The following is a 15,842-nucleotide window of genomic DNA, read 5'->3' on the forward strand; positions in this document are numbered from 1 at the left end:
GGATTTGTTTTTTTTTTGTCTTTGCATAAAAATCTTTAAGGAGTTGCTTAGTTACAATTTATAATAGAACAGTTAATTTTTTAATTAAGCCTGCTCTCTGCTTTTATGGAAGATAAATAAAACATATTATGAAAAGAAATAATAATTTTTCCCTACACTACCATTAGTGTAGTGAACAGTTGTCCTTAAATTGCTCGATATGTAGTATATGTTTTTGTCCTGATGGCTGCAGGTGTGGGCCAGTTTTAGTTCATCTCTTTTGTAAGAGGTGAGGGGATTTGATATGGTAGATGTCCAGTCAAATATACCTAAACTAAACGAGAACTTGTTCTCCTGAATCCTCATTGAAATCTTGAGTGACTTTCCTAGATGCAACTTTTACGTCTTCTGCCTGACTTGGGTTGGTTGATGTGAAGTTGATTAAATGACTTTGATCATCATCACCAGCATGTAGCAATATACAGTTGTAATGTGGTCATGGCTATTTGTCACCTGTTTAACCACATTATAGTATAAAATCTTTATTTGGAGAAACCTTAGTGGCTAACAGCAGACTTCTGCCTAGAAAGCTTAATTTCCAAACTTGCACTGCAGGAGATGTTTCTTGATTACATCAGGAATTAAATATTAGCTGTGAGGATGCCCTTGACCTTAGATGAAAGCATAGAGGGAATATTACTGCAATTATGAGTATAGAAGTATCATGAGTGCTGCTTTTTTCAATAGAAGTTTGCATTATGTTCATTACCCTCTACTATTCCAATCAAATACATAATGAAACCATCAGAATATATTTGAATTAAAGCAACAGAACCATGGCAAGTTTAATATGAGCTATTCTTTACTCTTCAATGAATAACTCAAATTTGGGTAGAAATTAAATTTGTCCATTGAAACTTCTTTCTGCTTTTTTGCCTTATTCCCTTAAAATGGTGATCATGTTACCTCTAGTGACAGGTCAGTCCTATGAGAATATGGTGACTGAGATGATGTTAATGGGCTATGAACAAGACGAAGTAATTATGGCGCTGAGGGCCAGCTTCAACAATCCTGACAGAGCAGTGGAATACCTTTTAATGGTGAGCAGTTCATGTTACTACATCTTATTCTTTCACTTTTTATTTTGTCCTCACTAAAGACTAATTTTAATTTACTTGTGTTTTTGAATGTTATCCAGCCAGTGAGTAATGCACAGCTGTAGGGAGAACAGTATCTAAGCAGGGCATCTGGAAGGCTGAGACTGGGGTTTTGAGGGTCATAGTGTGTTATAGGCAATACTGAAGTAATCTCTTAACTACCTCTATCACTTCTTTGCTTTTATTCTTAGTTGAATTGCATGAGGATGTATGTAAAGTATATCCAGTTACAGTGATAGTTTTAACTGCCAGTGGCTGGCTTAAGGAATGATTTTTGTGTCACACAGCAGTGACAGCATTACCTGTATTTTCGTATTGGTTTCTATAACAGCATAAAGACATTTTTTTTAAAGTTCCAGTTCATTGTTTTTACTAATTACAGACAGTGTTCTTAATATACTTTCCAAACAGAAAGTTTTGAGAGTTATTTGTGTTTAACTTAACTGGTGTGTTGTGGTGTTTCTTTTTTTTTAAAGAAACAATTTCTCATTTGATAAATATGATTTGAAGGGTGACATTAACGTCACTGGTGTGAGAGGAAATAGAGTAGCTTCACTTTAATTGATCTTGTGAGTTGTTTCAGGGGCTTTTTGGGTTAGTTCTCATTGTATACCTTAATCTGACAGGTGAATTGTAAGCACCAGAGAATCTGTCTGGGGGCTTGTTGCTTAGTCAGTATTTCCGGTGCATTTAGTTTTCACTCTAGCATACCATTTTTTTTCAGTATGGTTTGTCCTTATTCTAAACTGAACTTTATTAAAATCTTGAAGCTAGATATCTTGAACCAGTCCTTGCAAAATAGAGATTGAATTTTTGACAGATTGATAAGAAAACTGTCATTTTCATCTCTAGTTACAAGACTTCTCTTTTGTTAATGAAGTTTTTCTTCAGTAGTTACAAGTCACTGGCATGCTTGCTGTTTATGTTAATGATCCCAAGACTTTAACCTGCAGTTTTTAAACAGACAACATGTGTTTTGAGTATGTGAATGTAAGACGTTTGAGTAGTATTAGGCCAACAAAAGGTAATAAATATTGTATTGCCCTAAGGGTGAACGCAGTAGCTCCTGTCTATCAGCCATAAGTCTGGAATCTCAAATGCATGGCATCTCAAAATGTTTGTTTTTCATGCCTTAAATGTTGTTTTTACTGTTCATTTAGTCTGTCCATACACCATAAATCCAGTGTGTCCTGCTAAGTGTTGGGCTTGTCGTGCATGTGCCAGTCACGTAGAGTGCTTGTACGCTCAGTCTGGTATTTCCCTGCTCTAGCTTACATCTGTTCAGGAAGTCCTGAATAGAAATAGAACATTGCTACAATACAGTCTGACAAGTCTGAGCAGTTCATTTTTACTCCTTCAGTAGGTCCTGTGTTTAAAATGACTTCTTCTGTTATATAAGGTGGTCCCTTTCTGTCTTGTGTTGTTACCTCTTACTGAGAATGTCTTTTCTTTGTTGTTCCTCTTCCTGCTGGAAAAGGGAGTAGGGAGGATCAGTCTTGCTCTTAGAGACCATATTAGCTGGCAGACTTCTCTTGTCCTTCTAGAAGAATCCTGTTGCTGCAAATGATCTTTCTAACTGTTCTTGATCTGCTGAGGTCTAAACATGTTCCTTGCCATCCTGCTGCATCAAGAAAGCTTCTCTTTAGTTAATAGTGGTCCACTGATGACACTGTTCTCTGACCCTCTACTTCACTTGCCTCCAAATGATCAATGTTATTTTATGTATTCTGCAGGGTAGGATTAGGATGTTGAGAGCTCTTAAGTGTATACCACTGTCCTGGTTTAAAGAATCAGTACGCCAAAGGTACTTGTAAAGTGTTGAAAAAAAATTTGAGAGAGTGTCTACGCTTAAAGCATAGCTGTTGCTTAAATAAACCCTGAAGATTGCACTTGTCCATGGTTCAGATGACAAGCTTTTTGGTTTTCATATCGTTGTGGCTGAGCTTCTAGATGTAGTCCTGTATCCTTGAGCTGTGGTTGTGAAAGGAGGTCTCCATTCCGGAAGACAACTGTTTCTTTTTCTATGCTCCAGACTCATCTTTCAAGGAATTCAGATTCAGATTTCTTTTTGACCCAAGATTTTCTAACCCCTAATTAAGGAGTCCTGTCTCTTTCCTCCAACAACCAGACCACTGGTTGAAGCCTCTTTAGTTTGGAAATGTTTAGGAAACATGTCTTACTGTGAGGGTAGTCAAACACTGAACAGGCTTCCTAGAGAGGTCTTCAGTGCCCTGTGCCTGTTGGTATTTGAGGCATTTGGATAATGCTCTTAATAATAGGCCTTAACTTCTGATCAGCACTGTAGTGGTCAGGCAGTTGGACTAGATGATCATTGTAGGTCCCTTCCAACTGGAACTATTTTGTTATAGATGTGCATGTTCCTTGCACTGGACCTAATGTGATTATTACCCTGTGGAGGGCAATGTCAGCTAAAAACTGCCCTGGGGTTCAATTAAATATAAACAATTGTTTATTCCCCCTTAAGGCACAAACGGCCTTTTGCTGTCCGACCAATGTTTACATTCAAAATCAATTGCATGTGAATTGATATGCTTTATTCTGTTGGATAGCTGCATGAATGAGGTGCACGCACTTCACTAGTCTCATCTGATTACAATTGTACAGTCTAGTTTACTCAGAGTGATAACTTCAACTTATATTAAAGACTTCAGATGATCTTCAAGATGGCAAATGGTATCTTAAGTAAATTCCGTTGAACTAATTCCCATAGTCTTTCTATTCAGTAGCAAACTCGAGGTTTAAACAAGCATATGCTGTTTGATTTGGGCACAGATTGCAGTAACAAAATAAGTCTATGAATAGGTGAAATCAACCGGTTATTTCATGAGATTTATCCAAGTTCCTACATCATACTTGGATTCCCAGAAATGACTGATCTAATGGGAAAAAGGTATTTAAGCAGTGCTCTGTAAGGCCCTAATAAGAGAGTTACTTCAGGGTTATGTCATGAATGGAATTTTCTTCTCCCTCTGTGGAGGGAGGGATGTATAGCAAGCTGAGCAAGCCATATAATGGTAATGAAATAACATGACAAGAAAAACTTGCATTAATTCCTGAGTGGCTTAAATATGGACTTGATTAGGTGATTTATACCTTTTTGTGCTGTTTTTCACAGGTGAGGAGGTGAAGTTTTGCCTGGAGTACTATCCAGTTCTCCATTTCTAGATGTGGCCTTTATATTGTGTATTTCTCCTTTTTATTCAGTTATAGTGATGAATGTACCACGTGAAGAACATGTTATAGTAGGATTTTTAACCTACATAACCATAGAAAATCACTGGTAGGTAGGTTTGCCAGACTTTTTCATTATCCAGTTACACTGAAGTTCTGTGATTATTTCCACCCACACTGCTTCTCATGTTTTGTGGTTCCCAAACTGAAGAGCGCCTTCTTCATTTGAGGCAGGTGAAATATGTTAGAGCCTTCTCAGACTTCTCTGGACTGAATGTGCTGTATGAATGACTGTAGAAAAACAGATATTATTTTTTTTTTTTGATGCCCTGGAAACTGAGTGTTGTGAGGTAGAGGATCTTATATAGTCTTGTCCCTTTGGGGTTGGGTTTAACATGGCTCCCCCCACTATTTCTCTTGTGTTTCAAGAGGTCTGCTGCTCTGAGTCTGCCTCTTGGGTTCCGGTTGGGCAACTTCCCTTGCCTATACCATCAAGGCTTGTAGTCCTACAGGAGCCTTTCTTGGTGTCTGCACCATGGCAAGCTGCCTAACTTTCTAGGCTCTGTGGAGGAGGATGGAAAGGACAAACTTAGTGCAGGAGTTCAGTGACAGTAGGGGAAGCATGATTAGGGTGGGAAGTTTGAAGGATTCTCATGCAGGAGAAAGGTAATGTGGTAAGGTTTGTCTCTGTTGTATAACCCACATTCTAATTTAGATTTTTTCTTTGGATTGTTCTTTAGATTTTTTCATTTCATCCTCCTGAGCAATTAATTTCCTATGAAGTTGTTTGCACGTTAAAAATAAACGAAGTGCAAGTTAACTGTTTTTTTAACTGCTAAAATTTGGTAACATACAGCCCTCTTCATACTGCTCAATGTGACAGCACTACAACAGTCATTTACTGTATCTGAAAAGAGGTCCAAAGAGCCATGTTCTTATATCTCAATTTCTTGCCAGACTATATGGCATCTATAATCTTACTGTCAGCATTGTTTGCTACAATTCTGTTGTCGTAATGTAACTTCATTTGCATAACAGTATAACATATTGTAACAGTGTATTTAGTTTGACTCACGCATATCAGATATCTTAGGATTCAAAGCAAGTGTTTGTTTATGGAGTAAAATGTATTTTAAACTCATGCAGTGCATGCTTTATACCTCACTATACAAACCATATTTTTTGTGTCATAAAATTAAGCTTTTCACAGTGTTCTTTTCCAGTTGTAAATGTGGAAGCATTAGTGTTTTTTCCTTAGTTTTGCAAACTAAGTAATACACGCGGTAAGCAACCTTTTAGCATTCCGTAGGTAATTATGTGAACTGTGGCTTTAGGGTATACCTGGAGATGATCGGGCTGTGACTGAACCCCCTCAAGCAGCAAGTATTGGTGCCTCTCAGACTTCAGTGGAAGTGCCAGTAGAAACTACACGTACAACTAGTTCATTAAGAGGTAAGAAAGGTTGTATTTGAGAGCATGTGGTAAACTCACTTAAACGTTCTCTTCTTCAGTGAATTTTTAAGTTCTTGGTGCTTGTGAACTGATCAAAGTGAATTGCATAAGAGCTGTAACATGGAAATTCCAGGTGTGGTACTTGAAACAAATGGCTTGTTGGATATGACCATATCTGGAAAAAAGTATGAAATTCCTAAAAATGCTGGGAACTTGAACAATTCCTTTGATTCAGTATTCTGGATTTAAATGTAAGACCACAAATGTTGAGAGGGTTGTGTTTTCTCTCAGTTAAAACAATGGTTTCCTACTTGTGCTAACTGCACTGTTGACTGACTGTACTAATGCATTTACTACTTGGAAGTTGGAATATCAAGGAAGAAGCCTGCAATTACCTGCAATAAGGTAATAAAGTATAGCACCTGAGACCTTCCATGACTCCTCACTCAGCACTGCGGCACATGGACAGTGTGATTGGTGTGTGCTGAAGAGAACTTTGTCTTAAAGGAAATAAATACACAAAAGAAGCATATCCAAGAAGTAGTAAAGGTCTGTCTTAAGCTGTGGCAGAGATGGTGTTCAAGATGTAAGCCTTAATAGAGGCCAGAGTGTTAAACATACAGGTAGTAGTGACAGGCATACATGACATCATCCATAAAGAAGGAATGGGGGGAATGGGACATTTCAGAGCGCTTCAGACAGTGCTATGTTCAAGGCAGTACCTGACAGTATAGGGCAGGGGTCCTCACAGTTTTTAACCAGGGGGCCGGCGCGGATGCAGTGGCAGGCAGCCGTCTGCGGCTGCTTGGTTCCCCCCCCAACCCCCGGCGGGGGGGTCTGTAAATACCGGGGGCCGGATTGAGGACCCTGGGGGGCCGTATCCAGCCCGCGGGCCGTAGTTTGAGGATAGGATAACAATAGGAAGGCCAGACTCACTTAAGGACAGAACTGACCTATTGAAGGAGGTAGAGAACTCTTCTGTGGCCATAGAAAGAAGACAGAAGGCTCAGTAGGTGTCTCTGAATGAGGTTACTTGGAGACAAAGAGAAAAGTGCTGGAGATCAAGGACAGAAGGTGATTTTCTCTTCCCCCAGCCTTCTCTTAAGATCCAATGCGTTGTTTAACCTTAGTGTAAAGAATTCTTGCTTAAAGCTAAGTAAACTAGTGTGAAGAAGCAAGCTCTTCAGTGAGGAGTGTGTTGCCACTTTTATGTCCTTTTTCTATCAACAGTTACAGTGTAGGTGTGTGTCTTGTTAAGAATCTTGGTAAATATTTAAAAAAACAGGTTATCACATTGTTTTTCAGGACATCCACTTGAGTTTTTACGAAATCAGCCTCAGTTCCAGCAGATGAGACAAATTATTCAGCAAAATCCTTCTCTGTTACCACCATTGCTACAGCAGATTGGACGGGAAAACCCTCAACTACTACAGGTGAACCTTAACAACAATAAAATAATGCTGCTAATTTTGACTTAGCTTTACAAGAAAGGGATGTGTTGATGTTAACTTCTATTGTTGGCTTTTCAGTAGTTGTTGCTGTACAAAATATATTTTCTATGACAGAAGTGAGTCCGAGTCTCTTTGTAAGAGATGTAAAGGGCATCAAGAAAAGGGAAGGGTCACTGCAATTGAACTGAAACATGAAAATGCATTTCTTACGGTTAGATTTAATAACTTTTCTCTATATACTTTCTACACATTCTTTTTGCCTACTTAATTGACTGAAAATAAATATTCTTATTTGCCTGTTGGCAGGCTTAAACATGCTCTATTTCAATGTATTTCTTTATTCTCCTTTGTGTCACAGCAAATAAGTCAATATCAGGAGCAATTTGTTGTTATGTTGAATGAGCCATTTGTAGAGTCCTGCCAAAGTTCAAGTGACATTGATGATGATCCCATCATTGGAGCAGAAGGTGGAAGTGATCATACGAGCTACATTCAAGTAACACCTCAGGAAAAAGAAGCTATAGAAAGGGTGAGCCGTTCTTTGAAGTGTTGCTTTGATGTTCCTGGTGTTGACTCATGTGCATGCCTAAGACATGTCTTAACTTAAACTTTGTTTAGGCTCAGTACTTATGCGTAACTTCTGATATTTTATATTTGATACTTCATAGCTGCTGTAGTCTTTCAAATCATGCTCTTGCTTTATAGCAGTTGAGTCTAAAATCTTTTGAATCTTTCCTACTGAGAAGATGCAGTCTCTTAAGTGATCAGAGGTCATCTGTAATAACTGATGATTGAATGGGTTTTCCTGAGGAATGGGAACTTGGCAAAAGCTTCAGTACTGTTCCAGATCATGCTAAGATAGGTTTCTAGGTACAAAGGTGTGTCTGCATGAGCACTGTTTGCAAAGGACTTGGATAGTAAGAGCTCTCATAGTTAAGTAGGTTAGTTGAAGTTGCTACTTAACCTACTTATTTAGCTATCCATGAGAATTAGTTAATTTTAGCTTTCTAAAAATACGGGTAAGGTAAAGATATCTATAAAAATATATTTGGGGGTGGTACGTTGCATTCATAAATGTGTGTAACGCTGACTAAATAACGTATTTGCATAGATGGCCGTGCCGCTGAGATTTTTTCTTAGAACAAATTGCAAAGACTTACCATACTGTGGTAGGGCTATTGTATATCAAAGACAGTGGTTTTTTTCAACTGGCAAAGCATAAGGTTACATAAGGATCACCAGAAAAGAACAATTTTAATGTGTCAATTCTATAGATCTCAAAGAAACTTCTAATTTTTAAAACTGCTGGAGTAGAACTGCTTGTCCATTTACTTCACTGATTATCCTCTTTAGTCTGCTACATTTCCTTGTAAAACTATTTTATGCAGTAGAACATTACCTCCACAACATGTTCCAAAACCCAACAGATACTTGTATGCTTCTTCCCCTTTCCATGGAACACACACCTCAAAATTTAGGTGTCCTAGTAGTACACCTGACATGTTCGTGCTGTTTGTAAGCATGAAATTAAATCTAAAAGTGGTTGATAAGGGATAATAGGACATAGTTTCTTGCAGAGATTTGATCTGCCCTGTGTGTAAAATGCCTTGCAGGTGCTGTGAGGATTTTAAGAGAATATCCAAATAGTTGTATGTACTTGCCTTTGGCTAAAACAAAAATTGGTTTGCCAAATGTATTTTAAGTGAGGTGCAGGCTAAATGCATTTCCCTTGGCATGGTAATAAGCTATTCTCTAATATCCTTATCCCCGTTGTTGTTTTGTCCCAGGCATTAATTAATTCCTTGACTTCTGAAAAACATTGCTCTCAACTTGTCACGGCTGCAATGTGTAGTCATTTTCTCACTTTTTAAAAATAACTGAACATATGGCTTAATGTGATGTGTTGGGTTGCCTGCTAGTGATCACTCTGGGAGCTGTTGTTCCAGGCAACTTTTGTTAAAAATTCTGAGTTCAGTATGATTAATTGTGTGAAATGGGCATTGCTTGAAGGTGTTTATTTTTTCTGCAGCAGTGCAATGTGCTGTTGCTTCCTGACACTACTGTGACCCAGGTCTGTTTTAGTGACTTACTGTGGCCATGAAAGAAAAGTGACATGTTTTATGGTGCTTCGTTACTTATTCATATCACTTTCTCAAGTGAGAATTCTGTTTATTAAAGACAGAGGCAACACCACCTTTGCTTGCTAAAGTCTGTATTGAGCTAGGCAGCAATGTTTGTTTCTGGAAGACAGTTAATTGTTTAAGTGGCATCTCAAGATCCTAGACATATAAAGAAGTTTAATATACAAAATGTACTTTCTAAATGTGTTTCTCTTCTTCAGTTAAAGGCATTGGGATTTCCTGAAGGACTTGTGATACAGGCGTATTTTGCTTGTGACAAGAATGAAAACTTGGCTGCCAACTTTCTTCTACAACAGAATTTTGATGAAGATTGAGAGACTCTTTTCGGTTTTGGGTTTTTTTGTTGGTTTTTTTTTCCCCCCACACCTTGCACCAGTGCATTACACTAACTTTGTTCACTGGGTTGTTTGGAATATTTGAGCTTATATTCATAACACTTGGTGTATGGTATATGGAGGGGGTGGGTGGAGAAGAGAATGTAAGAAACAAAGCAAAGCAATCCAGCAAGTATGTCTGTTTAAAATTATCACACAGTGTAAAATAAAACGCAACCAAAAATCAGCTTCTGCAGATGATTTGTTCCTTCTGTAAACTGTAGGTTAACTTCTTCTGGGGTTTCACTCAACTCTGCTAGTTCCAGAAATGTGTAATGCCCTGCTTCATGTTCCTTTCTACTTAGTATTTGTATTGGAAGTAGCCTGTGCTACTTAGATTCTACAGTCAGTATTTCGTGGTAACAGGGGATAGCAGCTTTGTGAACCTTAAAAGATCTGAGGAAGTGTAAACCTGAACGCCAAAATATGGGTAGTTAGTTTGCTTTTTCAGATGTGTTAAAGTAGTGCAAGGACACAGTATTTTGTTTAATGCTGAATTAAGACAATGTTGACTTTCTGTTTTCCAAATGAAACCCCATTTCAGTTAAGTGTCTTGAAACACTACCCCCTCCTTTGCCCCCCTCAAATTATCTGAGAAGCTGTATACATACATGTAGAATTACTATCCTGTCTACATATTTTCTTTTGGGGAAAAACAATGGATATCTAATTACTGTTCACTTCAAAGTTACATTGCAGTAAAAGTTTTCAAAGCAATAGATTGCTTGTTTGTTTTTGTTACGTGCACTCTTGTGAATCTAATGCTCTTTTTCTGCCAGCAAACAAAACGGAAGCTTCTTCTTTGTCTGCTGCAATGAGACTCAAATCAAATTACACCTTCCTACCGTTGTTGAACCAGCTTTGTTGGTTCATCTGTTTGAATACCAGCATCTGAAGATACTGGTTTCCTGTTGCACTTATGTAGATTATAATGATCAAGCTGTATCTGTTCAGCAAGGACTTTGGATTTACTCACTTTATGAGGAAGAGGAGTTCATAGCTTGAGATATCAAGCAAGTAGGCAAGTTACTCTAACCCAAAAGAATCTGCACTCGCACCTTTCTCTTGAAAACAAGTTCTAGTTATAGAATTTTGAATCTTATTAGTACGTACTTGTCATTTATTTTGTTCAGTCATCATAAAATGTAACGATCTTCTTTTAATATACACTGACTTTTAAAGGCAGTTTTGCCCATCACTGCAATGCTAGCATGAAAACATTCTATTTAATCTAAAGCTATTATGTGCAACATTTCTTGAAGATGCTTTGAGGTTTTTACTGTTGTACTCCCATTACATGGAGTACAAAATTCTCTTTACGGTAACCAAGAAAATATTTTTAGTGGTACAGCACTGAGCTGTGGTACCACTAATAATACTAATGATTTGGTGGTACAACAGAAATTTTCTGCTTAGGTTGTGTGTCAGTGGATTAACTACTTGTACTTTGAGCTTAAGTAGTATTGAAGTGTCTTGAGCAAACAAGAGCAGGAAAGACTGAAACGTTTGTGTTTGTATTTTATTTCTTCATTGGTTGGCTGTAGCCTGTTAAATAATTACCTGAAGTAATCTCTTCTATAGCTGTCTGTTCTTAAGTCCTCTATACAACAGCTTCACTTTAATGCAATGGTTCATTAATGTTGTTCAGAATCCTGTTATGAAGCTAGCTAAAACCCAAGATATTGGATCAAAGGTATGCTTATTCTTGCCACACTGAGAAAACTTTTTGAATGTGAGATGAAGTCAAACTGTGGCTCTGATTCTGAAGTGTCACGTTGCACTTTACTTCAAGAATGCACATGAAAATACACATAAAAAAACAATAAGGTGGGAATGAAGAAAGAACATCTTAGTAACATTTTTGGTTTTTCTTTCTTGCCTAGTTTTGGACACCAACAAAGTGTTAAACACACGATCTTTTGAAGACATCAGTTTGAAACTTCAGTTACATGGTTATGAATCCACAAATTATAAAACTGACTTCACTAAACTATGCAGAAAAGTGGTCTTTCCACCTGTGATGAAACAATGTATGGGAATAATTTAACTGTTAGACTTCCACAAAATGCATGACTGATCAGCATTGCTTAAGTTTGGAATTTATGGCTGCAAGCTGTAGCTGCTGCTGCTGATTTCTAATTGTAAAGTGCCTATGCTGTATTTATATATTTCCTTGTAGAATATATGACCTGTGAGGGGAGGAAAAAGGGATGTCAACCATCTTCGTTGTTGTTAGCACTCAGCTTCTTTCCTCCATCCTGATAGTGAGAAATGCTCATTGCCTAGGCAAAAAAAAACACAAACAAAAAACCCCAACAAAACAACCACACAACTTAACTCCCCTTCTAATCAAAGCACTCTGGCATTTCCTGTCGAGACTGTAGTGAAATTAAGAGACACATGCATATTGTTCAGTAATAGTAGTAGTATGGAAAACTAGTAGTAGACTCTGAAGATACTTAGCCCTACTTCATCCTTTTGCTTTGGCATTTTCCTCAGTGAACTTTTTTGTTGTTTTAATTTAAAAAAAACACAACTGTATCCACTATATGCTTTCGTTTGCTGAAAATCTAGTGCTGAAATAGTACTGAAGTGAAGGTTTTGCGTAGACCTATGCAGCTGTGCCTAGAGACCTAGAACGAAAAATTACTTTTGCTTTCAAAATTGGTACCTTTTTATTTTGATATGGCTCAGCACATTAATGCTAGTACTGTGTGCTACAGAGGACAGGGAGCAACATCTGTGAAATTCTTGCCTGAGATAGTGGATTTTATATGCGATACACTAGGAGTAACCAGATATTCCAGCAATCAGCTCTTTCATCCCAGGGGAAGAATTCACTGCTGTCCTTGTAACATGAAGCATTTGACTCTAAATGCACAGCAGCCAAAGACCAAAAAAATGGCACAGTGTTTTCCGAGTGCCTGTGTGGATGTATCTGTAGAATTGGTCAAAATCTTATAAGTTCAGGTACATATTTTTAATTATATATTTGAAATAAGCATGAACCTTCCCTCCCCCAACCTCTTGTCTTTAGTCTAAATCTCCTGTATTTTTTCTTTCTGTCTTACTGTTGGAGAAAGTATGGAAGCTGCAAAAGGTGTGCTATCAGCTCCTGTTAGAGAATAGAACAACAAGGTTTCAGAGGCAGAATTAGTGCTGTCGAATAAGGAAATGGTCAGTCTTCTGGATGGGTTATGGAATAAACTGTGAGTGCTGAGAGTGTGGGATAGAGACTTCCTCTGTAGAAAGGTTAGGTTGAAGTGAGGAATCTCCACCTGGAAGAAGCAGTGGTGTTTGTGAAAAGTCATGCCTGAAGGAGTTAAACAGTATGTTAAAGGCTGAGAGGAATGGAGTGGTATGGCAGGACTGAATAGAGTGAGCTAATGAGCAAACTTTTGGTGGGACTTTGCATGTATAAGTAAGAATCGAATTGATTGAAGCCTCCTTGAATACAGATGTTCATCTTGTTCCCAACTTCTCAAAGACAAAGAAATGATGGGTTCCTTTTCAGCCAATAGCTCTTTGTCTAGGACTTTCCTTCCAAAACCAGCTTTAACTGCAATAAAAAGAAACAAACCAGTTTGTACCTTGGCATAAATCTCACAGACTCGAGATTTATGTAGTCTTGGGTAGTCTAACCACACTGCGGTGCCCCTGCTTTAAAGGTGGAGAAAAAATGTCGTTTTTATTTCTAACTACATGTTACACTGTTAAGACCTGATCTGCTCTTTTGAGTCTTTTCGGGAACCTTTGTTTTTTTGAAGTGAGAGAAATGAGTGATCCACCTAAACTGTGCTTTTCATAGTAATACTGCTGTTTGTTTGTGGTGGGTTGATCCTGGCTGGGCACCAGGTGCCCACCAAAGCTGCTCTGTCACTCCCATCCTCAGCTGGACAGGGGAGGGAAAATACAAGGAGTTCATGGGTCGAGATATGGACAGGAGGATCACTTGGCAGTTACAGTCATGGGCAAAGTAGATTCTGCTTTGGGAAATCAGCTTATTACCATTCAGATTGGGGTAGGATAATGAGAAATAAAACCAACACTTAAAAACACTTTCCCCCTACCCCTCCTTTCTTCCTGGGATTAACTTCACTCCTGATTTCTCTATCTTCTCCTTCCCCAGTGGTGCATGGGGATGGGGAGTTGGGGTTGTGGTCAGTTCATCGCATGTTGTCTCTGCTGCTCCTTCCTCCTTTGGGGGAGGACTCCTTCCCCTGCTCCAGCATGAGGTCCTTCCCGTGGGTGACGGTCTTCCATGAACTTCTCCAATGTGAGTTCCTCCCACAGGCTGTTCTTCACAAAATGTTCAAGCTTGGGTCCCTTCCATAGGGAACAGACCTTCAGGAGCAGACTGCTCCAGCATAGGTCCACCACACGGTCACAAGTCTGGCCTGAAGACCTGCTCCAGTGTGGGCCCCTCTCTCCACAGGTCCTTTGAGGAGCCTGTTTCAGTGTGGGCTTCCCATGGGGTCACGGCCTCCTTCAGGCACCCACCTGCTCCAGCATGGGGTCCTCCACAGGCTGCAGGTGGGTATCTGCTCCACTGTTAACTGCCATGGGCTGCAGGGGAACAGCCTGCCTCGCCACAGGCTGCAGTGGAATCTCTGCCTCAGCATCTGGAGCACCTCTTCTTCTTCACTGACCTCTGTGTCTGCAGAGTTGTACCTCTTAGGTACTCTTACTCCTTTCCCTGGATGTCATTTGTTGTGGTCTGGTTTTTTATTCTTCTTAAATATGTTGTCAGAGAGGTATGGCCACTGTTGCTGATGGGCTCTGCCTTGGTCAGCAGCAGGTCCACCTTGGAGCCAGCTGGCATTTGCTTTATTGGATGTAGGGGCAGCTTCTCACAGAAGCCACTCCTGTAGCACCCCAATACCAAAACCTTGCCATACATACCAAATACGTTGCTTTATTTGTATTTCCATGTAAAATAGAATGGTTTGAATTATGCAGTGTACCAGTGGAGCAATGCTGCAAAGTTCATTTGGGACAACTTCTAATGGGATTATGCCTCTTGAGTGTGAACGTAATTCATGATCCATGAGTATGTATCTGAATTATAAACTGTAACCTGTTGGAAGCTGCCACAGCAAGTGGCAATACTCATCAATCTCAGAGAAGCAGCAAGGTTAAGATGAGCTCTTAATATATGAAATACAGCTATAAATCAACAGAGCCATTTTTTTTCCCAGCTGCAGTAAAAAATGAAATTGTGGTTAAATGAGTATATAGCTGTATTGTTTGTCACATTTCTCAAATATGAACTATCTAGCTCATTGGTACACAAATACTGAGGAGGTAGAATACACAAAAGACCATTTTCTGTACCTGATTAAAGCATGCACGCAGTGCCTAGTTCACTGTTCAAAACTGGTGGCAAATTAATGTTCTTAAAAACACTGAACCTTAGTTTGCTGTGAACAAAAGTGATGATTTTGTTTGTATGCAGGATAGCAGAATGGAGAGCTGTTATTGCTGAATACGTTTGGCATGACCATCTGTGGGAGAGGCATGTAAATAGCATTTAATAATGGCTCTGTTGGCTGCTGCTAGCAATGAGGTTAGCCTTGTGTTCTGAGTTCAGTTCAAGAATTTTCTTTCCTTCAGAGTTGTTGGAAAGGATCTGTTGCTTTGCAAGCTTGTTAGAGAGTCAACTTTGTCATTTGTGAATTGTATATCCTACACTGCTTAGAGAGGAGGCTAGTTGAAAGCTAGGAATGCACGTGAAAAACAGAAAGTCACTTTTCAAGCATTAAGACCTTAGCCTTTTTTGGGGAAGAGTCACATTACTTAAGCATGTTGATGCAAAGTGAGGCTGAAGTTGAAGTCATGCATCTGATGCATTGTATCTGGTGTTCATGCCATCAAGCAGAGACAAAGTGGTGTTTTTAATGAGAGAGAAATGCCCTGTTGAAAGCTATTGTGGCAAGGAAAGTAAGTTTGATGGGGTTGCTTCTAGTGCATAGGCAGAATTCTGCCATCTGTTATTTAGATCTTGAAATTGAGGACATTGATGCTGCAGTTCCTTCGCATTGCTGCACTCACTGCTGGAGTTTGTGGTGTCTTTAGAATGCTGTATTATGCCTTAAT

The 15,842-nt window shown here is 39.0% G+C and overlaps 1 protein-coding gene across 1 annotated transcript in view; it reads left to right on the forward strand.

Annotated features, from left to right (window-relative positions):
• Positions 1–9,933, forward strand: part of RAD23B (RAD23 homolog B, nucleotide excision repair protein) — a 35,070-nt gene extending 25,137 nt beyond the window's left edge. The window contains exons 6-10 of the mRNA XM_040579268.1: positions 952–1,079; positions 5,663–5,780; positions 7,086–7,213; positions 7,590–7,760; positions 9,573–9,933. Coding sequence (XP_040435202.1) covers positions 952–1,079; positions 5,663–5,780; positions 7,086–7,213; positions 7,590–7,760; positions 9,573–9,686 — 659 coding nt within the window. The 3' untranslated portion in view covers positions 9,687–9,933. The remainder of the gene's footprint in view (positions 1–951; positions 1,080–5,662; positions 5,781–7,085; positions 7,214–7,589; positions 7,761–9,572) is intronic.
• Positions 9,934–15,842: the final 5,909 nt, after the last annotated feature.

Source organism: Falco naumanni, chromosome Z, assembly GCF_017639655.2.
Source record: "Falco naumanni isolate bFalNau1 chromosome Z, bFalNau1.pat, whole genome shotgun sequence".
Lineage (NCBI taxonomy): Eukaryota > Metazoa > Chordata > Aves > Falconiformes > Falconidae > Falco > Falco naumanni.